This window comes from Podarcis liolepis, assembly GCF_965112155.1.
Source record: "Podarcis liolepis genome assembly, chromosome: 1".
In the NCBI taxonomy this organism is placed as follows: domain Eukaryota; kingdom Metazoa; phylum Chordata; class Lepidosauria; order Squamata; family Lacertidae; genus Podarcis; species Podarcis liolepis.
Window position 1 is genome coordinate 133,353,296 of NC_139554.1, and position 27,392 is coordinate 133,380,687.

The following is a 27,392-nucleotide window of genomic DNA, read 5'->3' on the forward strand; positions in this document are numbered from 1 at the left end:
GCCCTTCATGCCGGCATCGGGATCATGGCTTCACTTGTGCCTCTACCGCCGTTTGCGCCAGCCTCTGAATCATGGGACTCCTACCTCGCTCGGTTCGACTGCTACCTCCAAGCCAACGAGCTGACAGCAGTATCAACGGATCGGAAGCGGGGCCTATTCCTCAGCCTCTGTGGGCCTGAGGTGTTTGAGACGACCCGAGCATTGGTTGCGCCTGAAGCAGTCCAGGCAACACCATGGGACACGATCCAAGAGAAGCTCCGCAACCACTACGCACCGAAGCCGTCCAAGATTGCTGCCCGCCATGCGTTCTACCACCGGAACCAGGCAGAGGGGGAGTCAATCAACAACTACACCACCGCCCTGCGACAGGCTGCAATGCACTGTGAGTTCCGAGACTTAGACGATGCCCTGATGGATCGAATCGTCTGTGGGGTCCGGGACATCCATCTGCAACGGCGTCTCCTAGCCAAGCCAGACCTCACGCTACAGAAAGCCATTCAGGAGGCTGTGGCCTCAGAAGCTGCTGAACGCTCCGCCCAGGAGATCCGCAAGTCCAGCAGCCCGCGTCTTGCTAGGGAGCCAGTTCCGGTGCATCATGAAGAGGCCAGCAGTGATGAGGCATCCTCCAGTGAAGACGATGACGTGCACCAGACAAAGCGGGAGCGCAGGAAGTTCCAACAGAAGTCCAAGGGCCAACCGGAATGTGCTGGCTGCGGAGGCAACCATTCCCGTGCCAAGTGTCGATTCAGAGACGCCATCTGTAGGAAGTGTTCCAGAAGGGGCCACATCGCTAAGGTCTGCCGATCGGCTCCGTCTGACACCCCCCCTTCATCGACTCGCAAGTCCAAGTCTTCACTCCAGTCTGCCAAGGAAAGTTGTTTCGCTCTCACCAACTGCCGCTGCCCGTCTGGAACCACGATTGGCCAAACCGACTCGCCTACGCGACGCAAGCTGAACGTCACGGTGCTCATTGAAGGAGCTCCATGTGACATGGAGATCGACACCGGGTCTGCCCTGTCCATCGTGTCATGGAGCACCATCAAAAGACTGGTACCCAGAGTGTCCAAAAGGCAACTCGGCTCTCACCGCGTACACCTGAGAGACTACCAGGGAAACGACATTCCTGTGGTAGGCGTTGGCCGGTTCCGGATCGCCTTCAAGGATTTTTCGGGCCTGCTCCGGTTGGTGGTGGTCGAAGGTCAGCGGCCAAGCCTCCTAGGGCTAGACTGGTTTAATGCCCTCGGCCTGGAAGTCACCGGCATCAACTGCATCTCTAACGCAGAGACTGAGGGTCTGGTCAAAGACTTTGCCGAGGTTTTTGACGGCACCTTGGGGCAATATACAGGTACGCCCATCTCCTTTAGCCTTGATCCACAAGTCGCCCCCATCAAGCTAAAGCCACGCCGGGTTCCCTTTGCTCTCAAGGCTAAGGTGGACGAACAACTGGACAAACTGATCGCCCAAGGAGTTTTGGAGCCGGTTGACCACGCAAAGTGGGAAACCCCCATCGTCACGCCTGTCAAGCCAGATGGATCGGTGAGAATCTGCGCTGACTACAAGTGCACGATCAACAAGGCACTTCAGCAGCACGCTTATCCGGTTCCTGTTGTCCAACACCTGCTGCATTCCCTGGGTGAGGGTAAGGTCTTCGCTAAGCTGGACCTTGCCCAAGCCTATCAACAACTGCCAGTCGATGATGCCACTGCTGAAGCCCAGACGATCGTCACCCACCGGGGGGCATTCCGTTGCCGCCGGTTGCAGTTCGGGGTGAGTGTGGCTCCTGGCATCTTCCAAAGCCTTATGGAGCGTCTCCTGCAAGGGCTTCCGGGCGTGGTACCATATTTTGATGACGTCTTGGTGTCTGCAGACTCACACCAGCAGCTGTTTGAGCGCCTCCGTGCCGTGCTGACCAGGTTCCAGGAGGCCGGGCTCAAGGTAAAGAGGGAGAAGTGCCAGATTGCCGTTCCACAGGTAGAGTTCCTGGGCTATCTTATCGATGCCTCCGGCCTTCATCCAACCACATCCAAGATCCGCGCTATCCAGCAGGCCCCCACCCCAAAGAACAAAACGGAGTTGCAGGCATTCCTGGGGCTGCTGAACTTTTATAACATGTTCCTGCCCCACAAAGCCACAGTGGCTGAGCCTCTTCACCGACTCCTTAGCACTAAGACGCCTTGGGCCTGGGGTCATCGGGAGACGGCGGCCTTCAACGCGGTCAAGGCTCTCCTTTCTTCAGACAGTGTGCTGGTACAGTACAGTGAATCCAGGCCGCTGGTCCTTGCCTGCGACGCCTCACCTTTTGGCATAGGTGCTGTCCTTAGTCACCGTTTTCCAGATGGAAGAGAAGCACCGCTCGCTTACTTTTCCAGGACACTATCTCCGACGGAACGGAATTACAGCCAGCTCGACAAGGAGGCATTGGCACTTGTGGCTGGAGTGAAGAGGTTCCATGAATACCTCTATGGCAGGACTTTTGACCTCATCACTGACCACAAGCCACTCCTGGGCCTCCTCGCCGGTGATCGTCCAACTCCACCGGTCCTCTCACCACGCATGCTGCGATGGACTGTTTTCCTGGCTGCCTACCACTACCGGATCATCCATCGCCCGGGGAAATCGATGGGCCATGCCGACGCCCTCAGCCGTTGCCCTCTTCCAGCATTTGTGGAAGACCCGGCTCCAGCTTCATCACTCCTTCTGATTGAGGATCTTCCGGCAGCGCCTGTATCGGCTGCCACTGTGGCCTCCGCGTCTGCCCAGGATCGCACCATCAGCCGGGTGCTCAACTGGGTGTGGAGGGGGTGGCCACAAGGGCCTTTTGCAGCAGAGTTCCAGCCCTTCGCAACCAGACAACATGAACTCTCAGCTCATCGCGGCTGTCTGCTGTGGGGAGACCGCGTCGTGATTCCCCAGGGACTCCGTCAGCGCGTCCTGGAGGCTCTGCACGTTGGCCACCCGGGAATTGTCAAAATGAAGGCATTGGCTCGGTGTTACGTCTGGTGGCCTAATATGGACGATGCCATCACTGCCTGGGTGTCCGCCTGTCAAGCGTGCCAAGAGTCGAGGCCTGCACCACCGGCAGCTAAGGGACACACCTGGGAGACGCCAAAGACACCCTGGTCGAGGGTGCACATCGATCTGGCTGGCCCCTTTCACGGCCGGACCTTTATGGTAGTGGTGGACGCCTATTCCAAATGGCTGGAGGTCGCCCTGATGCCCTCCACCACCACCGAAGCTGTCATCCGGGTGCTGTGAGGCCTGTTTGCAACGCATGGGTGTCCTGATGTCCTTGTCTCTGACAACGGACCACAGTTCACATCAGGCACGTTTGAGCGGTATCTTTTGGGACTGGGCATCCGCCATGCCCTAACGGCACCTTTTCATCCATCCAGCAACGGGCAAGCGGAAAGAATGGTGCGCTCAACAAAAGAGGCACTGGCACGCCTGGACCGGGGAGACTGGCATGAGCGGGTCGCCGAATACTTGTTCGTGCAACACATCACCCCTCATGCGGCCACAGGGAGGAGTCCTGCTGAACTGCTTATGGGCCGCCGCCTCAGGTCACCGCTCGACCGGCTACACCCAGACTTTGCCGTGGTTGAACCCCCAGGCTGTGCCAACGCACCACGGTCATTTGTCCCAGGAAACCAGGTCTTTGCCCGGAACTATGTGGGGGACATCCCTTGGGTGCCAGCCACAGTAGTGGGAGTCACTGGACCTCGCTCGTACCAGGTGGCACTCGAAGACGGACGCTTGTGGCGACGGCACATAGACCAGCTTAGGCGCAGGGTTGGGGACTTGGACACTACCGAGGTGCCCCCAACTGTGCTTGCGGCTCCAGAAGAGACACGTACAGATGGCGAGGCCCACTTACACCTCCCTCGCAAACTGCCAGCGTGGAGCCGAACCAAGCCGTTTCAGAACAGACTCAGACCACTCCACTTGCGGAGGCTCCACCCACAGCAGCGGATCCAGGGGAGTTGGTTCCAACGCCACCTAGGGTCGCACCACAGCCTCAGCAAGAACTGTGTGGCCCTCCGGACTTGGCTACCAGTCCCCGGCGGTCTGGCAGAGTTTCCAAGCGCCCAACTTATTTAAAGGACTATGTTGTTGGACAGGTATCACTGTTGGTCTAAGTATGGGAAATGTAACCGATATGCTTTTGTGCCTAATTGAACCATTACGCGTGGTGCTGTATATAAGGAAACCATTACGTTTGTAACTAACGCCTTATCTCGGTGGGGAGGGGTGTTATGTAGTGTAGTTTCACCCTGGGCCAACAGGGGGATACTGTATATAGTTTTCACTCAGGTCTGTAGATAGTTTTCACTCAGGTCCGCGGCAGTTATTTTAGGCGGGAACTCTGGGCTGTTGTGGTTACAATGTTGACAGCCGGCTCCTATAAATACAGGCCGGCTGAGCTGTTCGCAGTCAGTTCTATTTCAGCTTACCAGAATAAAAGAGCTACTTGAAGAAATCGCTGTGCCGGCTGCTATGTCAACCCACGACTTAACAGAGACTGCCATCAAATGTGGAGTAGAAGGGCAGGAAAAACAAGATGACACCTTTAAAAAAACCAAAAACCCACAACATCAAAAACAGCACAGAGATTGCTTCTTCTCTGCTTGAGGCCCCACTTCAGCTACCAACTATAAAAGTTTGACAGGGAGCTACAGGCTCTATAACCAAAACGGGCAACAAATGGGCTATTGTTTTATTTTTGATTGCAATATAACAATGTAAAACATTTTCTACTTCTGTGGGGAGGGGATTGATGTTTTCGTCCCCCAATTTCAGCTTAGTGCATGAGCATTTGGCTCCCGAAGGAAGAGACAGACAATTCCACTCTCAACCCTAGGTGTAGGAGTTAGTCTTTTGGGGAAGGTTACAGGGATTAGGGATGGAGAGGAGAGTTTGAATATTGAAATTAATCCCTTTTGGAGTTAAGACTATCTTTATTTTGTGCTGATGGAATATGATAATAACACTGAAATCACTATGATGCAGAATAGATTTATTGCAGGGTATATGATCTATAATTTTAATTTAATTTATTGCATTTATATACATTCCTTCTTCAAAAGATCTCAAGCGGTTCATAGAATAAAATACAAGATAAAACACAAGTAAATAATTAAACCAAAACAATATCCCCCGTGCCACAGACACATTCCAAAGGCTATAGGATATTAATCAGCCAAAGGCATGGTTGAAGAGAAACGTTTTTGCCTGATGCATAAAAATATCTATTGAAGGTGTCAGGCAAACCTCCCTGGGGAGAGCATTCCACAAATGGGGAGCCACCACAGAGAAGACCAATTCTTGTGCTGCCACCCTCTGGACCTCTTGTGGAGGAGGCACATGAAGAAGGACCTCCAATGATGAATGCAGAATCCGGGATTATTTATATGGGGAGAGGTTGCACTCCACACCACCAAGGCCACCTGAGCGACAGCAGAGGATCCAGGAGTATCCGCAAGGTGTGCATGCTCCTTCAGAGGCAGTGTAACCCCATCAAGAAAAGGCCACCTCCCAGCCATCTGGTCTAGGGAACTGCCCTCTAACACAGGCATAGGCAAACCCTGGCCCTCCAGATGTTTGGGACTACAATTCCCATCATCTCTGACCACTGGTCCTGTTAGCTAGGGATGGTGAGTTCCAATCCAAAAAATTCCAATCTTTAATCAGACTCACCAGGAATCATTAAATCAATATTTACTCTAGCAGAAATTCAAACTGGGGGCAAAAATGTGTCACATAGAAAATGGAGTAAGCTTGTTTTTTCCTGCTCTGGAGGCTAGGACTTGATCCAATGGATTCAAGTTACAAGAAAGGAGATTCCAACTAAACATATCGAAAGACTTTCTGACATTAAGAGCTGTTAAACAGTGAAATAGACTCCCTTGGGAGGTGGTGGCCTCTCCTTCCTTGGAGGTTCTTAAGCAGAGCTTGGTGGCCATCTCTCATGGAGGCTTTACCTGAGATTCCTTCATTGCAGGGGGTTGGACTAGATGACCCTTGGCATCCCTTCCAACTATGATTCTATGGTAAAATAGCTATGTTGTATGTATGTGGTGTTACTTTCTTAAAGTTTAATTGGCAGATTTACAAGCTACAAAACATTTCCAGATATGCATTTAGTAAATTGTTTTCCTTATCCATAGCGAATCTTCCTTTTTATTTACTAAGAATTAGTAGTTATTGTTTGCCTACTTGGTGTCTTTCTAGTTTTGACCACAGAGCTTGGGGTGCAAGGTCACGATTCATCCCTTAACCTGCAGAATGCAACACTTCAAAAAGTAGAAGGAAGCCTGCATACTAAATCTGGTGCTGTGTCCAAATAGATCTTTGAATATTAAAGGTGAAGCAGAGAGATGGGGGCTTCCTGCCAATGGAGGAAAATCTCTCTTGTCAAGTGGTGGCCAGACCCCATAATTGGTTGGAATTGATACTTAACTTGATAATCATAGGCTTGCTACCCACAGCCTGCACTAAGATAGGAAATGACACACTGCGTGTGAATCTCTTAGCAGGGTTCGTGTAGTAAAGGTTATGAATACTTGCATGAGAACCAGAAAATATTAAATGTCTTTCCTGTAAACCACTGATTACGCCACCACCACCACCACACTATATCTCACATGAACAGAAACAAAATCCTAAAGTTCCAGATGAATAGATAACGGAGATGAGGAACATCTTTGGTTCTACTTGGTTTAAATCCATAGTAGTTTTGGTCTTTACTTCCTCTAGCAAATTAGAGACTCATAAAAATGGTACAGAAGCTAAATCTCATTCCCAGTTATGAAGATAAAGTAGCTTTAGTATCACTTTACCAGAAGTTGTTCAAGGAAACATTTTCCTTGCTAACAATTAAGCCATTATTTAGGCCTGGGTGATACACAAGAGTAAGGCCTGCTTTTTAAAGTTCTATTCATAATTTAAATTGCACCATCTTTTTGTGGTTCACGTGATTTTATGATGGATCTGATAGTGGTGTTTGATTTTGTCTTGGTTATTTTTATTTCTGTGCTGTTCAGTAGAAGAAAAGCAAGATAGAAATATCAAATAGGATCATGGGCAGGTATCCTGTTGGCAGTGATTATTCATTAGCCATGCATTTGCTCTTTAGAGGGAATTGTAGAAAGATGGCACTAGCTTCCAAACTTTGAGGCTGCAGGAGGAATTTAAAGAGGTGCTGCCTTGGTAGCTATGTAAATATCTGGAGACAAGTTGGGGAGTGAGGAGAGCAGTTTTGTTAGGAGTTTATTGAAATATGCACACCCACGTACTGTATTCCAAGGATCAGTGTCAAGACGTATAGGGTTCCATGTGCAAATTAAAGAATGCCCTATTAGGGCATAATTCTCTCAAAAAAATTAAGAGGGTATGGAGGGACAGTGGAGCTGGGGGTTCGGGTTCGGGTTCTGCCCCCACTGTTGTGTACTCTGCTAGCCCCACCCTTCCTGCTGCCCACAACTCAGGGTTTTGTCTGTAAAAGTGAAGCCCATTGCAGGGAATCGCCCATCCAACTTTAAATTGAAAATCACCTTGCCCATTCTAGTGGGTGATCAGTTGCACTAAAAAATTTGCAGGTTGTCTCTGGCTGCACATGTGCATTTCCTCAAATGTTGCAGTCAAGGAAATAGCTCCAGAGATCTGTGTTTGTGGTGTTTTCTGGCTTAGGAAATTGATCCCATTTAATCCTCTAAGCCTGAAACAAACCAGTATTGGGGTGTAAGAGTTCAGTGAATTCAGTGTAGAACCTTGCTTTAAAATGTTTGTGTAACTGTTCCACTGTTTAAAATATCTGCATGATAATATGCTTAAAATGTAAAAGTCATTGAACAAGACCACTGATCTATATAGCATAGTGGGCTCCAACATGGCAGCTGCAGTTTGTCACTTTCTTAGATCACAACGTTGTTATACTTTATTTAAGATGACCTTGTTTTTAGCCTGCTTTTTAGCAGATCCAGCTGGAGCTGATAAACTTGAGTTTGGTATATCCAGTTGGCTGTACAGATCTGCCCATAACGCCTGTTCTAAAAATTAAAAATGTTGTGGTTGAAATTTTATTGTTTGGGGACAATTTTGGATTAAATAGTATAACATTGTAAAACTCACATGTGTTGTAGCTCCCTTAGAGAGGTTCTTATATGCAGGGAAAATATCCTTTTAAGAAACCACGGCACAATGAATTCGTGGTAAGTCTTCCTGTGCCAGATTCACATTTAACCATAGAAGTTAGTTGTCCTAACTCATTTTGGCTAGTAATATGTCCATCACCCTTGCTAAGATGCTAAGATATCTAAGGATGAAGTATATGCCTCTGCTCTTTGCATGACAAGCCTCACTGCAATTCCCATTGCCCTTGCTATCTAAAATATAGCAGTAACAATCATATCTGATTCCCTAACTTGATGCACAAGTTATTTGTTACTATCTGTACAACAAATAGTGCAATTATAATTTGTCATGTGACAAAGACGCATGAGAGCAGAAGCAGCAAAGTAGACTGGGAAGTGCTGGGACTGTACAATCATTTGGACCTACTAAAGTTATTCAGGCCTAACTGCTAACTGTTGACTCATTCTCCCCATAAGAGCAGCCATTTTATCTCTGTTCAGATTTCAGTCAGAGTCAGTCTACCTCAGTTGTGAGCAGAGTTGGTTTGTAATCTCAGTCAATCTGTTTACGCTGCACGACATAATTAAGGACACATATTTTGGCTTTGAGCTTGAATGGAGATACTGATAACCAAAGGCACAACTAGAAGGCTCAACATTCCATATTTCTGTCAGTATCCTGCTGCTCATTTTTAAAAAATGGCTTTTATCATACATTTTTGCATGAATTTCCAATTTTGTTTTGTTTCTCCGGAGGTTTACACTCCTCTAATTTCACGTGTTTCCTGGTGTCTGCTCACGAACAGAAGGAACCAGTACGTGTGTGAGTGGTTACAAATCTGAGAGAATTAGTGAAGGATACTTCATTTCTGAATGGTCACAGAAAACCCTCTGGAAATGAAGGGCAGCAGGGAAATAATTGTTTGGTATATTTTTGTCTTGTTCCTGTTTTGTTTGGGAGTCTATATTCCTGAACCCTTATAAATCTTAACCCAGGCAGCCTAATTTTTTTGTTTTTTAAAAAATTGCTAGTGAGCATAATGTAGCTATAAATCCTGAAACTGATGACCATCATCAGAAAAGCTGCCTGTAGCTGCCATTAGTAGCTGCTGAGCTAATGATGGGCTGGGCAGATAATCATATGAAAGTTAATTGTAAGGTTTGATATGGCATCTTGTCAGCAGAGATAAGTTGTCACGTTTTCCACTTGAGCTGAAACTAAATGATTGTAAAATAAGTTATGAGTGTCCTTGGGCCTGTCTGCCAGAATGATGGCTAAGAATACATTCCTGGCCCATCAGTCTCAAGAAGCCGGTTTGATATTTATGCGAACTGAATGTTATTTTATTCTCCCTCTAGTCATGCTTGCCAGCTTCCCGAGTGAAAAGTGAAACTGCTTCTTTGACTCATACATCAAGTACTGAAGCTCAAATGTTGCACAGATTGTTATTATTATTGTTATTACTAGTGTTATATATATTTTTGAGGGTATGCATTGAACATTGATGCTCGATTAGGAAGAACTAATGGCTGAAATTGAACATACAGGATGGCTAGAGAACAGCCCATCTCAGCTCAGTGCGTTTTATGAGTTCTAGTGCTTCTGTCAAAGCTGGTTAGGCTGTGGAGTAATGAGGCGCTTGTTTCTTTTTAATTTGGTATGCTTCTTATATTTAATAGTAGCAGCCGTGGTCATCTGTTCTCACATTCAGTAATTGATACCAAATAAAATGTGTTATTTGTATTCAGTCAGGGGTATAAAATTGTATGCAGTGAGTTGAAGCTAGAACTCCTTTACAATTTTCAAGAGGTCACTTTTCAGTTTGAAGAATAAATTCCTTGTCAAGGAAGCAAAGTAGTCAGAAATGGGAAAAGCGTGCATGTAAGCCTAGTGGACTTTAGTGGCTCATATTTTAAAGCAGACAAATGCAAAGTAACCTAGAATACTGGAAACTAGAATGCTGTGTGTTAATAGAGAAACAATGAAAGCCTAGTTCTACACCCCAGATTCACATTTCTTTTTCCAGATGAGGAGGGAAGCAAATACCTCAGGCTCTCTGCACTTTAGAGCTGTTTGACCCAGGAACAGCACACTATTATCTGAAAAGCATTGTACATCATAAAGACTTGCAGCAGCAAGTTCATTTTTCAGTCGGCCCTTCGCTAGAGAAGTTTTGTGTTGCTGCTGTAGGATATAAGGAGTGATCAGGCTTAAACAGATTCCTCTACATGAACCTTTGCTTGTCGATGAATTAAATGAGGCTAATGCAGAAATATCAAGAGAAGATAATACCCACCTCTTCCGTTTTAATACCAGGAAGGGTTCTGTGTTCAATTGAAGCATCATTTCAGTTCACTATATCTTAAATGGAGTTTAATATCACTTTTCTTCTCTCGGCACATTATATATAAATACATAAATTAAAAATGTAGCAATATCAAAATATGACACAAAGCAATATTATGAATGTCAAGCAGAGGAAAGGAGGAAATGGCTTGTAAAAGAGTATTTATTGGGTCAGTTAAGAGATTGATTTGGTGTGAAATAGTGTTCCACATTATGTTTTTTTAGAACAAATGCAGGTGAAGTGCCAATTCTCAGGCAGTCAGGATTCAGGTTGTTCCTCTGGATAATATCAGGCCTAACAGGTCTTTGCCAGACAGGTGGGAGCTTCCATGCCCCTGTTTCATCCGCTTTTAAGTAGTGAAGGCATTGATATAGGTAGCTGTAACCAAACACGAGAAGGGCAGAAGGATGCCCAATGTTCAGAGAAGCAAAAGGAGAAAAAATAGTGACTTCGAGGAAGAGCCACAATTTAGTGGTAGAACACATGCTTTGTATGTCGAAGGTCCTGGGTTCAATACCTGACACGCTTAGACAGGGCTAGGGAAAGACGGCTGCCTGGCATCCTGGAAAGCCAGTGCCTATGAACTAGATAGACCCAGTGGACTTTGCACACATCCCAATGAGCCACAGCAAATGGCTCTCCCCCTGGCAGGCAGGGTTTCCCCATGGTGTTTTCCACACCTACAACATCTGTGCAGTTCAAACAAGCCACACTACAGCTTACTGTGTTCTCTGAAACTAACCATTTGTTTGAAACAAACTAAGCAGGGTGTCTGGGGCAACCCAACCAGATGGGCGGGGTGTAAATAATAAACTTATTATTGTTATTTGATTTGGATGACACATCAAGCCCATACTATGGCTTGTTCGAGCCATTGGGATGGATGGATAGGCAGTGGGGAAAAGCCACACAGGGACCAGTGCAAGAGGGAGGAGGCACAATTAAAACATGGTTTAATGCACACTATGGGCTGTTGTATTGTATCTTTTTCACATGTTTTGCTGGCAATCCAGTATATTTGTGCAGCTGATTATTCCTGCCTTAGTGTGGAACCTTACATATGTCCATACAGTGGTGCCCCGCAAGACGGAAAACTCGCTAGACGAAAGAGTTTTCCGTTTTGGAGGTGCTTCGCAAAACGAATTTCCTATGGGCTTGCTTCGCAAGACGACAATGTCTTACGAGTTCCTGCTGGTTTTTCCCCCCCCCCTTTTTCTAAGCCGCTAAGCCGTTTATCAGCTGATCCGATCAGCAGATAAGCCGCTAAAAGCCGCTAATCCGCTAATCCGTCAATGGGCTTGCTTCGCAAGACGAAAAAACAGCTAGACGAAGAGAATCACAGAACGGATTCTTTTCGTCTTGCGAGGCACCACTGTATTGAAATTCATTTTGCCCATACTATCGGGGGAAATACCTATCATCATAGAATTGTAGAGTTGTAAAGGACCACAAGGATAATCTAGTCCAACCTCCCTGTAATGCAGGAATTACATTAGCCCAACATGGGACTCAAACCCACAACCCTGAGAGTCTCCTGGTCTCCTGATTGAGCTATCTCAGTGTCATCTTCTGAACATTAAGAAGTTTTGAGTGAAAATTTTGATTTTTTAAAAAACTGGCTGTAATCATTAAAAAAAAAAATCAAATATACAAATGCTTGGTTTCTGCTTTTTGTTGAGAAAAAGAGATGTACCTTACCTCATGTTTTATTTTTGTCCCCTGTTCTGATTTACAGATACCGGCTTGGGAGATTCTGTGTGCTCCAGTCCAAGTATATCTAGCACCACAAGTACTAAGCCAGACCCTCCTCCTTCTCCTCATGCAAACAGAAAAAAGCATCGCAGGAAGAAAAGCACAAGCAATTTTAAAGCTGATGGTATCTCAGGCAGTGCCGAAGGTATCTATTTTATATTTTCACCAGGTACAATCACTCTGTTTTGACACATCTGAAGTAGTTTTCATGTGGGCTTGGACTTAGGTTTGGGGGTTTTTTTGGAGGGGCGGTGTTTACTGCTTGCTTGCTATAATGTCTTAATGATAGTAAAAAGTAAATCTTTCCTACCATTTTTTAGAGACTAACCATCTTGTAAATGTAGTTGACCAGTTTCATCTGCAGTCCTATACCTACTTTACCTAACAACTGAGAGCAGGATTATGTTGAAATCTCGTGATTTTATTCCAAGAAATACTTTTGTGTCATGCCATATTTTTCCTGTTAAGCAATTTTTGTTTTTATGTTTTCCTGTGAGTTTTATTCATGTTGCTGCAAGCTAACTTTATTCAACAAATTAGTCAAGAAATTGCTTGTGTCATGATTATGTTGATGGGAACAGCTTTCTTGGGTAACTTAAGAGTGTCTCTAGAAGTGGGTCAGTTCCGCGAGCAACTGCTCTCTCACACAGTCATTTAGGATATCTAGAAAAGTTTCCTCTTTCTGGTATTTGGAGCACACACTTACCTGTCTGCTTGAGGGTCATTGAAGTCACCTTTTGCTACAATTGTTCTTTTGGATGCCTCTTTGATTTCATTGTCCATCTCAATATCATCCTGAACATTTTGGTCTGGAGGATTCACAGTATTAAATAACTCTTGGCGCCTGGTATCACCACCAGCAATAATTCCGTGGAGGAGTCAGGCCCTTTTGGTATTTCTTCCATTTAATTTCATTCATTAGGCTTATGGACTTTATGAGCAACACTACCTCCAGTAAACCCTTCTCTGTCCTTCCTATGGAGCTTGTATTCAGAGATAACTGTGTCCCACTGGTTCCCTTCATTCCAGCCGGTTTCCATTACATGCACTATATCTGTGTGGTCCTCTAAGGCCAAGCACTTCAGTTATCCAAATTGATTTGGGGGCTTCTAGCAATAGTATATAAACATTAGTGTATCTCTCCAAATGTCTTTGGCACTTGTTTTTAGTCTACGGTGCTTTGGATTCTCTATAAATTGCTATGTGTCCCTGCATTCTCAATACCTACTTCTCCCATTTAAACAAGCATACTTTTTTTTTTACCTTCTTTCATCTTTGGCGGAAGATTGATTTTAAACTGGACCCTCCTCAGCTCCTGTCAGCTTTCCCTCAGGAATCGGTTTTAAAACTGCTCTGCCCCCCTTTTAATGCTAAAAGTGGCAACAGTCTGCTTCAGTCTTGACTTAAGTAGATTCCCTCCCATTTGTCTAAGCTTGACAATGTTCCGAGGACCAGGAGCTCATTGCACAATGTGGTTTCTGTTCAGCAGGCAGATGGCCATACCTGCAACAATCGGTGCAACGCACTAGAATGCCCTCACTCCCTTGCTGGCTTTTGCATATGTCTTTTTGTAATTTATGGAGTTAATGTACTTATGAGCTTGGTATTTGCTAGGTCAAAGGGCTGAACTCACACAATTGCTTAACTTGCCCAATAGCTTAATATTTTGTCACCTGCTTCATTGCTGTGCAGTTCCATATGTATATACCTTGCTAGCTTTCCCTAGCTGCTAATGCAGGCAATGAGATCAGGCAGTTTGGCTCAAATTCCAAAGAGTTGGAATTTGAAAGGTGACTGGCTTCAGATCAGTATAGCACCTTGGGAATAGGCAGTGGGTGTTGAGTTAACTGGGTAATAACTCCCCGTGAAAATTCCTTCCTCCTTCCTTGTGCAAAATTCTTTTTTATTTTTAAAGAATTATAACTTATTTGTATCTAAATCAAATACTGAAACTTTCAGCTATGTCAATTTTTCACCTTTAAAAAAAAACTACAACCCTTGGTAGAATAAAGAAATTGAGGGGAAATACTGAGGTTTTTAAAAGTGCAAGTTACACTGAGGTTTTAAGTTGTAACTTAAAACTCTAGCAGTGATAAACTGAACTAGTCTTCAACTAATTTTAAAATGAACTGAAAGCTTAACATTTGGCCAAGTATTTTTCCACTTAAACATCCTCTCAACATTTTTAACATAGGAAAGCATATGCACTGAGCATGATCCGGAATCTAGGTTGTCCTTTTTATTATCCCTAACTAGCTAATCAACTAAACAATAATATATTGGTAGGCTTTTCTTTTACCATTTCTCTAAAGTTGGGATTTCTAGGTTTCTTGAAGCTTTCTTGATAAGGGAGAACCGAAAACCAGGTTTCCACCATATTATAATCTCTAGGATTTAACTCTTGAGCTATAAATTATCATAGTGTAGCTCCCAGCACACTGTGCTTTTATCAGTCTTACACTGATGCTTCAATGGGTATTACTTGCCAGTTAGTAGTCCAGACTGCTTGACTTTTCTACTAGCTTGATGTTTTGTCGCTGTGGGCCTCTTTGTCAGGTGGGCCTCCCTCGAGTTTGTGGAGCGGGATCCTTCACTAGGTTGTTCTAGTTTTGTATGTAAAATATGCTCAGACATAACACTGAACACTGGCTTAGCTCAAAGGAGAATGGGAGCAGCAAAACCCAGAGGAGGAGCAAAATAACTGCATTCATCTCTCTCAAACACATTCTGAACCAGACTGGACACGGGTAAGAGCTCAACGTCAAGCCTACCAAGTGGCGATAGAGACCGCAAAGAGGACCATTTATTTCATGGGATGCTGGGAACAGTGGATTGGGTATTTCCTCTCTCATGACCTCAGGCAGGAGCAAAGGCTTGTGGGAGGCAGGCACATCCTCAGTTTTTTCTCCTGCCTCACTCAGCAGGTTGTTTCTGCTGGCTCTCCTGCTTCTGCAGATAAGTTTTCAGTTTTTGATCTCATTTTATTGTTGCTTTATTTCCCCTAGTTTTCCTTAGTTTTAGCAACTTTGAGTCTTACAAGTGTGTGTGTGTGTGTGTGTGTGTATTCCAAAAAATATTTTGTCCTGCCCATTTGTTTGCCTTAGCAACCTTAGTTCTTCCTGTTTTTCGTTTATTTAGTTTACTCTCTTGCAGAGCGTCCCTGTGTATTGCTCTCTTACAGAGTTGCTAAATGTGCTCTTTTTTTTCACGCTGTGGCTTCGTTTTGCCACGCACCAGTTTATTGATCAGATTTAAAGATAAATGGAGGGAGATTCTACCCGAGGCTTTTCACAACCGCGGCTCACTTTCAGTAGCCGCTGGCTCCATATCACCACCTCATTTTTTGGTGATTTCTACAGTCTTTAGCCTTTATTTCCTGTATCATTTCAGGCTTCATAAGGCTTCATATTGACTGCTCTCCTGGTCCATGGTACGGCAGAAGGAGCTGGGGTTATTATTCCTCAGCAGTATATTCTCCTCCCAGTTCGCAGTCGCACTGGTAGACTGCTTCTGAACCTCCTAGTTAAGGAGTGATTCAATTGTTTATTATTATTTACACTTACTAGTCTGCGGCTTGCAGTCTGTTTCCTCCTAGTCCACTTGTGACAGCATTGGAGAGACGTATTTTTGTGCCTCTTCCCATAGTCCACTTTTGTGGCATTGGAAGTGAATGCTGCTCAGTTTTCCCGTGTGTGGCTGCGTTCAGAACAATTTCATTTATTTGATACAGTGGATGGGGCACTTTGATACAAAGCATAAATTGTATGAGAATGGTAATTATTTACAAAAAATTAATGGGGAAAAAATTTATTGTGAGAGATCATAATCAGCCTTACAATTTGTTATTTAAAATCTAAATTACGTATCAAAACTAACAGTGTTTCACAGATATCATAGACTTTATGGCAGGTTTTCTTAACAAAACATAATTTTTTAAAAAAAAAACATAAAAACTTATACTAATCTTTCCTCAAACACCTATACGTTTAAAAAAACTTTGGAAAAACTTTTTAAAAATATAAGAACTCACATTAGGTAGACAAAAAATAGTAATTTAACAAAATGCTTATAAAAAATAAGATAATTACTTAACATTTAACTTTTATTGCACATCATATCCACTGAAGTCAAAAGAAAAAGTATAAAGAGATGGTGTTCAAGATGTGCCCTTTGAGAAATTTGGTTTTGGCAACTGCAAAACAACATCCTTGAAATCAACGCTTGCCTTATCTTCTACAATGGGGAAGACAAACATACAAGATCCTGGTTTTTTCCTGAGATATGACACTTGATAATCGGTCATATTATATTTAGAAATTACTTTGGCCACATACTACACAACAGTTTTTTCTTTTCAAATTTCATGAGTATGAAATCAGTTTTGAGATTTCATGCAAACTTGTATATTGGGGCACTATTGTACATTAGCGGGGCACTTTTATACGCATCAGTGTGCCCCGTGTCTTAGTGTATCAAAGTGCCCCAAGTGACATTTTCAGAAAACTAACAATTATTAATAAAACCACTGAACTTATTTAGAAATCATGAGTAATCCTGGTTACTGAGTGGGATAACTTACCTTTGGTACTTTTAAATCTTAACTAAATGACATAAAACAGCATTGGAAAACTTTTACATTTCACATAATTTTTTAGTTGGCTGCGCTAAAAACACACCTCCTCTCGTCAAACGCCAACAGCAAACTGGTGGGCAGCGCAGTCGCAGCTGTTATACTCACACAGGTATAGACATGTTTTAGTGATGTCACGACATGAATAACATTTCTCGATATTGACATATTGTTGGTGTATCAATGTGCCCCTTGCCTCAATGTGCCCCACCTCCCCCTATATTGGGAATGGCTCCAAAACCTGCCTTTGAGAGTCCAGTTTCTTGGCTCCAACATGGTCTGATAAATGGCCTTTGACCAAATGATTTAAAACATCACATTTCCACCATTTCTTTGATTTTAGGTTCTGGTGGTTGTGCTTCGTTGTCACAAAATCTGCTAATCAAAAGTTTCCTCGAAGGAACTGTGTTACAGCATCCTCCGGTAGCTCATTGTTTTTGCCATGGAACTTAACATTCTGTTCTGTCAGCGCTGCAATGGCTTCCATTTGAACCGCTATGCCAAATCTCATTAAATAACCTTTCTTTAAAGTCCTATTTGTGGTTGCGATAACTTCAGCGAGAAGGGTTTCATAACTGTCAGCCTTGTCGGTAGCAAGCATTTATGCATCTTCCATAGGGATAAGGTGGTCTTGTGTACAGATCCCTCCTTTCTACCAAAAGTTCTTACAAAATTCCACATTCAACAGGAACTTTCTCCTGACTCTTGTCCTGATCCAAAACATCCATTGGGAAAGGTTTGCACTCCTTGGATGTCCACAGAGCATTAAAAGTGTATATACACCGGACTCAAGTCATTAGAAAGAGGAATTCTTTGTTTGTATCTTTCATCCTTCCTCTTAGCAGGAATGGGTCACTTCAGCTACTGTAGCTAGATGGATTAGGGCGTGCATTTCCTTAGCTTACGATACTATGAAATTGCCCCAACCATCTCATAATTCCACTAGGTCAGCCTCCATTTCTGCTGCCTTTATGGCTAATGCCCCTTTAACTAGGCATTATAAATTAGACCTAATGTCTTCAACGGAAACAGCTTTTGGCCGTACAGTGTACACCAAGTTTTGTAATCAGTGTGTCAGCAGTGTGGACCAACCCAGTTATTGGGAAGGGCTGTGGTATGTCCCAATCCACTGTTCCCAGCATCCCATGAAATAAATACAATGAATGGCTTAGCTGAAGTGTAGATTTATGAATTGGGGACTCTGGGGACAGTGGAACCCTCCCTATGATGCTTTGCAGTCGCACTCATTTTTTTTTTCCTTTAAAAGGGGTGCTATTGTTGCTTCTATTTTATTGATTTATGAGCCAGGAGGCAGGCTACTATTCCTATTTCAGGTGCTTCGGTGAACATTACTGCTTGGTGAATCTGAAAAACTGAGGACGATGTGCCTGTCTCCCACAAGTGTTTGCTCCTGCCTGAGGTTATGTGAGAGGAAATGCCAAATCCACTGTCCCCAGTATCCCTTATTCATAAATCTACACTTCAGATAATCCAGTCATTCTTTCCTCACTGCCTCCATTGCATCTGCAGAAAACAGCAACAAGAGACTCTTTCTGGTGGTTCGCAAACTTAATGGAACCACCTTTGCCATCGGGGCCTGGTAAGGACCCCAAGATCTCCTGCAATGATTGTGCAAAGTTTTTTGCAGATAAAGTCTCTGAGATTCATAAAGAGGTAGACTCCACCATGGAAGCAGAGCTGGGGTGAGAGAGTGCTAGGTTTGAGTCCTGTCTGGTCAAGTTGCATGGGATCAGTTTTAATGTTACCTCCGAGGATGTGGACAGGCTGCTTGGACAAGTGAAACCAACCACCTGTCTCCTTGATCCTTGCCCATCCTGGCTCATAAAAGCGAGCCACGAAGGGCTGGGCGATGGGCTCTGTGGGGTGGTGACCCGCTGAAAGAGACGGTTATTAAACCACTTCTTAAAAAAACATCTTTGGACCCAGCCAATATGGCCAACTATCGCTCAGTCTCAAAACTTCCATTCTCGGGCAAGGTGATTGTGCGTGTGGTTGCTGAACAACTCCAGGCACGCCTGGAGGATGCAACCCATTTGGATCCCTCCCAGTTGGGATTCAGGCCTCATCATGGGACTGAAACTGCTTTGGTTGCGCTGGTCGATGATCTCTGGCAGGCTAGGGACAAAGGTGAAATCTGTTTCCTAGTTCTGCTGGATCTCTCAGTGGCCTTTAACACCACTGACCATGACATCCTTCTGGTCCATCCAGAGGAGCTGGGGGCACTGTTATGCAATGATTCCACTCCTTCCTCCTGGGCCATGTCCATAATTCATTTGCTGTAACTAATACTTTTGCTCAAGAGGAATAAAGCAACAAGCATACAGAACAACAAAAAGAGTTTGTACTCACACAACAGTAGTGTTTATAGTGGTTTAGCATGAATGCACAGATAGCTCCCGCTTCGCTCCTTCCTGAGCAGGATCAGGAACACCAAGTCATGATCCTTGGCTTAGCATTACATCCAGAACAGGGGTTTAACCACAATGTTAAACCTAGGGTTATTCTTTAAGTTGTGGGAATGACCCGCAGACCAACTCCTGTAACTGAACATTTCATTTACCGTCTTTTAGGAGATATAAAAGTGGCCTATCATAGTACTCCTTGGAAACAGAGGGGTAGAAATTCATAAAACCAAAACTGAATCCACAGAGTTTCACCTTTAAGCAAGGCACAAAGGTCACTAGTTGGGAAACTGTCAGTGCCGGTTGTCACAGCCTATCTGACATAAAAGGATTGCTGTTGAAAGGCCGCTATGTTGATGCTGAGGAGTGGAAGACAAGGGAAGAGAAACTCATCTATTGTTTTAACCCACTTCATTGCAGACTAAACAAGTTGAAAGCTTTCTTCTGGTCTTTCAATTCTTGTTAACTTCAGGGTCAGGAGAGGATGCAAGTAACACCTCCTTCCCAGTAGGAAGGAAGAATATCGTGGTAGCCAACAGGAAAGCAGATTCTTGGAAGGGCAAGTACTGTACTGTACTGGAATGAAGTGATTTATATTGCTCACACTTGCATAGCTAGCAAGCCTGAAGCAGGAAACTATAGAATAAAGCTTAACTCTCTGTTCTGTTGGATTCAGGTAGCCTGCTGGCATTGCATTAGTGTGGGGGAGTTTACTGGTGCTGTAAGAAAGCACCACAGGTTTTCAAAGACTGCAGTAATGATTCCCCATCTAGTTGTTAGGATATGGCAGTTAAGAATATTGCAGAGGGTTCATTTAGGGTGTTTTTGAGTGGTTGTTCAAGGTGTTTTATCTGTTTGCTTATTACCTATCGGGTGTAGAATTCTGGAAATGTGTTGCATCTGAAACTGATTTGTATTGCAGTAGCAAGGTTCCCACCCCCGCTCCTTTGATTTATCATTTGTTACCATCAGATAAACTACCCTTAAGTTTAAGTTTTGAAAGCAGTTAGGTACACAAAGTATTACTGGGAATTTGTTTTGTTTGGCACACATAAAGGTAAAGGGACCCCTGACCATTAGGTCCAGTTGTGGCCGACTCTGGGGTTGCGGTGCTCATCTCGCTTTACTGGCCGAGGAGCCGGCGTACAGCTTCCGGGTCATGTGGCCAGCATGACTAAGCCGCTTCTGGCGAACCAGAGCAGCGCACGGAAACGCCATTTACCTTCCCCCCGGAGTGGTACCTATTTATCTACTTGCACTTTGATGTGCTTTCGAACTGCTAGGTTGGCAGGAGCAGGGACCGAGCAACGGGAGCTCACCCTGTCACGGGATTCGAAGCACCGACCTTCTGATCGGCAAGTCCTAGGCTCTGTGGTTTAACCCACAGCGCCACCCGCGTCTGTATGTATGGCACACATACAGTACAATAAAAGCCATTTCCTTCATAGGCAGAATTCACAGTGGTCTTGCCTCAGTAGCTGTCTCCATGCAGCCATCCCATTCAAACTTCACAGTGCATCAAGTCACTTGTACATCAGCAGAGCTGGATGATCTATGCCACAATTCAGGTCTGGTGTCAGGAGTGGTATCTGCACTACAGTGCCTTCAGCCTGGTGGCTGACTTTGGAGACACAAGGCATCCCACCCTCCCATTTCTGCCACGTCAGAGCTGCTGCTTCCCACAGTGCACAGACTGCCTTTGGATTCACTTCATATGCTTTTTTAGGTCTTTCCCAGCTTTAATTTGTGGAGCTACTTTGTGAAGGAGAATCCATTCAGACTCCCTTCACAAGCAACACCTTTAAAATGTGCAAAGTTATTATTATTTACCTAAAACAAAACAGCTGCTTCAAGAGCTACTCATTGTGCATCAGTTAACAGTTACTGTGACACACAACATATATAGCTTATTAATTTCTAATCTGTTATTACAGTGTGCTGCTTTTATTGAAAATTGGCTTTATAGCGCATTTCTTATCTGGTCCATGTTTAGTTTGTAACTTGCTTAATCAAATCGTTATGCAGTTCATAATATGGAGTTGTAGAAAACGTATGTGTGTGTTGGAAGGGACCCCAAGGGCCATCTAGCCTAACCCCCGCAATACAGGAATCTCCACATGACAGACGGCTAACTTCAAAGCTTTCAAGTCCACCACCTTCCAAGGGAGCGTGTTCCATTATTTTTGTTGAGTATCTAAAAATAGTTCTGATATTCTTGTGCCTTAATTCCAGGAAAAATCTTGAAGCAGACTGACTGCTTGTATGTATTTGCTGCTCCTACTTGGAATAGTAGCTTCCTTTACTGAGCAAAGAGCTTGGTAAGGGAGAAATAAGTAGCATAGATCTTAAGGGAGCTGGACTGGATTAGCCTGGAGAAGAGGAGGTTAAGGGGTGATATGATAGCCATGTTCAAATATATAAAAGGATGTCACATAGAGGAGGGAGAAAGGTTGTTTTCTGCTGCTCCAGAGAAGCGGACACGGAGCAATGGATGCAAACTACAAGAAAGAAGATTCCACCTAAACATTAGGAAGAACTTCCTGACAGTAAGAGCTGTTTGACAGTGGAATTTGCTGCCCAGGAGTGTGGTGGAGTCTCCTACTTTGGAGGTCTTTAAGCAGAGGCTTGACAACCATATGTCAGGAGGGCTCTGATGGTGTTTCCTGCTTGGCAGGGGGTTGGACTCGATGGCCCTTGTGGTCTATTCCAACTCTATGATTCTATGATTCTATTCTATGATTCTATGATGTCAGTGCTATTGTAAAGAGGGACATTCAGAAAATCTATACCAATGTTTATTTCAAGCTCCCAATCACTCAGTCTTCTGCAAAAAAGAAAGAAAGAAAAAAGTCTATTGTTAGATTCTAATAAAGTTTTCTTTGAATTCCTGGTTGTCAGAATTAGTCGCCCACATACTTCCTATATGGTCTTCTATTTTTGTCATGCATTTAGACCCTTGGCTAGCCAGCTAGTCTGTACTGCAAGTCCTCCTACCTTTCCCACCATAGGTCTGGCTTATGTGCTAAATTCAGCACGTATATGAAAGAATTGAATTAAGTAGAAAGGCAACTTGAGTTTACTAGTCTTCCCTTCCCAAAGTAATGAAAGATTCTTTGTAAGTAGAAAATTGGCCTTTTGCCTGTGAGTTAATAGGTTTTCATATAGCAAAGCTTATCAGATGATTAATTTAATGGCAAAAAATCAGATGATAAAAATACTGAGCACAACTTAATTCTGTTTAATTTTTAAGAAAGCAAGCAAAATGAAATTGAGTTTCTCTTAAGATGATTTAAGATGATTTCTGTTTTTTCTTAAAAGTGCCTTTTTAGTTGCCACACAGTGATGTGATCATTATCTGTCACCTCATCGCCTTGCTGCCTCAATACGCAGTAAAATAAAAAAAAGGGGGACCAGAGAAGCTTGTGAAGTATGACTTCCTATCCCAAGACTCATTGCCTGCGATTCGTACCGCTTGACAGTAATGATCTTATTACAGTACTCTGGACCTTGAAGAGATTTCATGAGGAGAGTGAAAGGACGTGCCTCCATGTAATCAAGTGGCGCTGAATATTCCACGCGTTTTTGATCACATACTGATTGGGCACAGTTTTAGCCCATCTTCTAGTCAATTATGCATGGCCCCTTGTGCTCTTGTGATAGTCAGAAACATTGATAGCGGTTGTCTGGGTTTTGGCAGCCAGCCAGCAGTTTGAAGTGCCTTATGCGTAGTCATTCCAGGATAAGTGCTTTTTAGTTAGAATTGATTACCTTTCTTTAGGTTTTGCTTAATAGCAAAACTGCATTGGAGAGGGCTTCAGGTGAAAAATGGACATATTAGCCATTTAGAGTATCTGAACTCCTAGTCAATTTTTTAGCCTTCCCTTGTTTCTATCTAATTTATATTTAATGGTGTAATGTTTAGTAATATTTAAAATATTTCGTCTCGGTTGCTCCCAAACATACAACTTGAACTTTGGGCCATCAGTTTTTAGATTTAACAAATTAATCAACTGTAATTTTTAATATACTGAAGGCTTTGCTGGTATCTGCTGAGCTGACCTCTTAATTTTCTAATCCTCTAATAATAGGATTCAGATGTTACTGCTTTTGAGTCGTTCCGATATTTTGAGATTTTGGTCATATAAATATTGTGGCCCTAATAATAATAATAATGATGATGATGATGATGATGATAATTTATTATGTATACCCCACCCATCTGGCTGGGTTTCCCTTGATGTTGGCCTCAACAAAATCAATGAAAATTCCTTGATATAGTAATAGTGCTCACAGAAGCCTAGCACCAAATATTTTAAATAAATAAAACTACCTTCCAGTGAATCTGTTTAGCCAGTATCAGACTTGGATGCTGAGGGAGGGCTGAGGATACAGCCCTTGGCAACTATCTTTTTTTATATATAATATTTTTTATTGGTTTTTCACAGTTTTTGTAAACACAAACAATACACAATACAAACAAAAACAAACACACAAACAAACATGTATAATTTCATGCGCCTTTTTCTTAAACCTTACTTCGCCGACTTCCCCATACCTCCCCTTTCTACATCCCAATTTCAAAAATTATTTCAGCAAATCCTCACACTTAATTTTATCAAATTTTCCCTTTGTTCTTTTCTTTTACTTAATCTTTTACAGCTGTAATCTCCTTTTTTAAAAAAAAAACCACGACATTTTAGCATTCATTAATTTTACAATGTTTTTTAAGGTATATTTTGAATTTCTTCCAGTCTTCTTCCACCGTCTCTTTCCCCTGGTCACGGATTCTGCCGGTCATTTCAGCCAGTCCCATATAGAGCCCTTGACAACTATCTAGGGCTCTTTTATTATACATAGAATATAGTGTTATCAGTGCTGTTGATATCCAACTTATATCTGATCAGTTTGTAATGGTTGACCTTTTGATCCCTTAACTAAGAACGATAGACTGGTTGAAGATGAATACACTGAAACTGAATCTAAGAAGCACTAGTAGTAGGTGAACCTGAAGGAGGTGATTATCTCTCTGACAGATCAGGTACACCACTTGAGAAGGGTACCGAACCTACCAGTTATCCTGTGGAGCTTAATAGTAGAAACAGCTAAGTGCCTACCATTGTTTTTTACCAATGACTTCTCAAGTTCTGCCTGTAACACTTCTTGGAGAGCAGGGAAGTTGCCATCACCATTCATGCGTTAGTACCTTCCCAAATTAATGACTGTATGGCTGGACAAAACACAGGGCTGCATTTTGAAGGTCATCTGAAAACAAGTTGATGCCGAAATCTGTGGTGCTTCTTTGGATCTCCGTGAATCTTTCCTTAAATGGTGTGATGCGCAGGTAGCAAAGGCACAGCCTTGCTCTGTTTATTTTCACTCCATGAAAGGAGAAGTTCCCTAAGTAGGACCAGTAGAGCACAATGGTGTTTATTTTCATACACTTTTCCCCCCCTTGTGCTCTGTTTTATATTTTATATTTCTCTAGGTCTCCTCCATCTCTCTAGAAGACTTATTCTCCCAAGCTTTTTAAAGGGCTTTTACAGGCCCTTGAAGCTTTTGAGAATTTCTGAGACTTGGGCACAGAATGTCTTAAGATCTGTCTGTGCTGTGAGAGTCATGTAGTATGGCTGATTTCACACTATTGGAGCAGGCATCAATTCGTACAGAGCAGTTCACTAAAGTGGCCTTTGGTAAGCCCCTGCCTTGTGGAAAGTGAATGTATGTGAAGTGCTTTGAACAATCAAGTGCTATAGGAATGCTGAGTAACCATTATTCAATGTCATGAGTTTCTAGGAAAAAGTGACTGTGCTAAATTGTTTGAGACCTGGTTTAGAATGTTTATTTGATTTTAGTTTTGACTTGAGTAAAAGTAAACAAAATTTGAAAAGTATTCCATGTTTATTTTACAAGTAAATATCCCAAGAGTTTTTTTCCAGTAGCAGGTTGAACTGAAGTACAGTGGTACCTTGGTTTGTGAACTTAATCCATTCTGGAAGTCTGTTCTTAAATCGAACCCGTTCTTAAACCAACTAGTGGCTGTGGGTGCCATGGTACCTGTTCACAGCCTTCTTTGTCACCCCTGGGTAGGGCCCCCAGACTCCGGGCTTCTATTATTATTATTATTATTATTATTATTATTATTATTATTATTATAAAAGTACAGTGGTACCTCAGGTTACATACACTTCAGGTTACAGACTCTGCTAACCCAGAAATTGTGCTTCAGGTTAAGAACTTTGCTTCAGAGTGAGAACAGAAATCGGGCTCCGGCGGTGCGGCAGCAGCGGGAGACCCCCGTTAGCTAAAGTGGTTCTTCAGATTAAGAACAGTTTCAGGTTAAGTACGGACCTCCGGAACGAATTAAGTACTTAACCTGAGGTACCACTGTAAGCCTCTACTTCTAAGAAGAAAGTTATGAAGCAAAATGTGCAGGAAGCCTCCTAAGCAGTTTCTGTGAAATGAGCCAGCCTGGCTGCTCTCACCTGTCAGTGTTATTAGCTGATGAGTGAAGAGCTGTAAGAATGCTTTTTTAAAACAACAACAAACCTACTGCTTCTTCCCCCCACTCTCCCTTAGTGCACCTTTCCTGCTTCTGTCTGATTTTCTAGTAGTCCTTGGACTCTCCATAGTTTGCCCTTCCTTTTTTCCTAGCAGCTAGGATGCATCTGTTCCAGTGGTCTGAGAGCAGATACTCTGCAAATACTAGCTGGGTTAATTAATCCCCTTCCCAAATGGCAACTGCAAAATATGAACATTTTGCAAAGTGGCTTAGGCATGTCTCCTGCTGAACATGAGCAGAAGTCTGAGCACTCCTTAAGAATTCATTGTATAATTACCTTACACTACAATTGTATACATATCTACTCAAAAATAAGCTTCTTTGTGTTTAATAGGGCAACCTATGGTTTGGTTTAGCATTGGCTCATTTTGTTACTGACAACCCCAGAATGCTCTCAAATTTGAAATTGTCAAGAAAGGTTGGCAAACTCTGGTTTAGGGTGCTGCTTTTTCTTTTTCTTGGAAGAACACTGGTTTTCTAAACACTGGTAAAACTTTTCTGTTTGTTTGTTTTTTCCTTAAGGAGGAAATAGGTTTTTGAAAATTTAAGGTTGAGGTGGTTTATAAATAATGCTGGCGCACCTTTTAGCACATTGCTCTTTTTTCTGAATGAGTGACTTCAGCCATTTTGGGGGCATATAGAATCAACCAAGAGGTTGCTGTAAATGGGCTCCTTATAAATATAAAACTCCATTTCTTATTCATCATGTTTCAAAGGAAGCTGCATCCTTTTGCTCTTCCACATGCAAGATGGAATTTGTGGCACACAGGCAAGGAATGTAATATTGCATTACAACGTAACAAACAACCTTGACAGGACAGTATGATGCTGCAGTTCTGATGTTGCCATCAAGGAAATCTATAAACTATACTGAGCTTTCTAAAATCATTAATGCGCTACTAGTATTGATGATTTCATTTCTTTGCTACGAAGAGCATGGCCTTTTAGCTAACATGCTGCAAACTGCAGCTTATAGTTTTTATGATATTCCTATTTCTTTCCATACTCTCTCTCCTTCCACCCAAAATCCATTGCATAAATTGATCTGGGGATCAGCCTTGATAAAATACCAGTCTTCAGCCCCTCACAACATCATAGCTGTATTGTTAGCTGTTCTTGATTATTTGGATGCTCTGGCAGAAGCTGCCACCTCTGAGTTGGAGGTGCAGGGAGATTAACTGGCGTCTGTCCAATCATTCGTCATACAAATAACAGTGCCAGTAGAGTGAAATACTATAAATCATTTCCCCCCAGGATTGAAACCTTTTATCAGTTGTGTCAGTTTCATTATTCAATAAGCGATTAGTAACAGCCATTGTCATTTAGCCATTTAGTTAACAACTTACAGCTTTTGGTGGCAAGGAAATGGTTTGACACTAGATTCTGATACAAAGGGAGATTTTAATATCTATCTGTCCAAATGAAGTGCAGGTAAACCTGCTAGTCAGTTACTTAATGCTGCCGTGTTTAACACGAGAAACTAAACTTTCTGTGATGCTGTGGTTATGGCTTGTGACATTTGGTGTTTGACAGTGAATTAAGTTGCTTTAC

The 27,392-nt window shown here is 43.2% G+C and overlaps 1 protein-coding gene across 5 annotated transcripts in view; it reads left to right on the top strand.

Annotated features, from left to right (window-relative positions):
- AGAP1 (ArfGAP with GTPase domain, ankyrin repeat and PH domain 1) overlaps positions 1–27,392 on the top strand; it is a 323,467-nt gene that overhangs the window by 223,155 nt on the left and 72,920 nt on the right. For all 5 annotated transcript variants that reach the window (XM_083472461.1, XM_083472462.1, XM_083472463.1 and 2 more), the window contains one exon: positions 12,213–12,374. In XM_083472461.1, the coding sequence (XP_083328587.1) occupies positions 12,213–12,374 (162 nt within the window). The remainder of the gene's footprint in view (positions 1–12,212; positions 12,375–27,392) is intronic.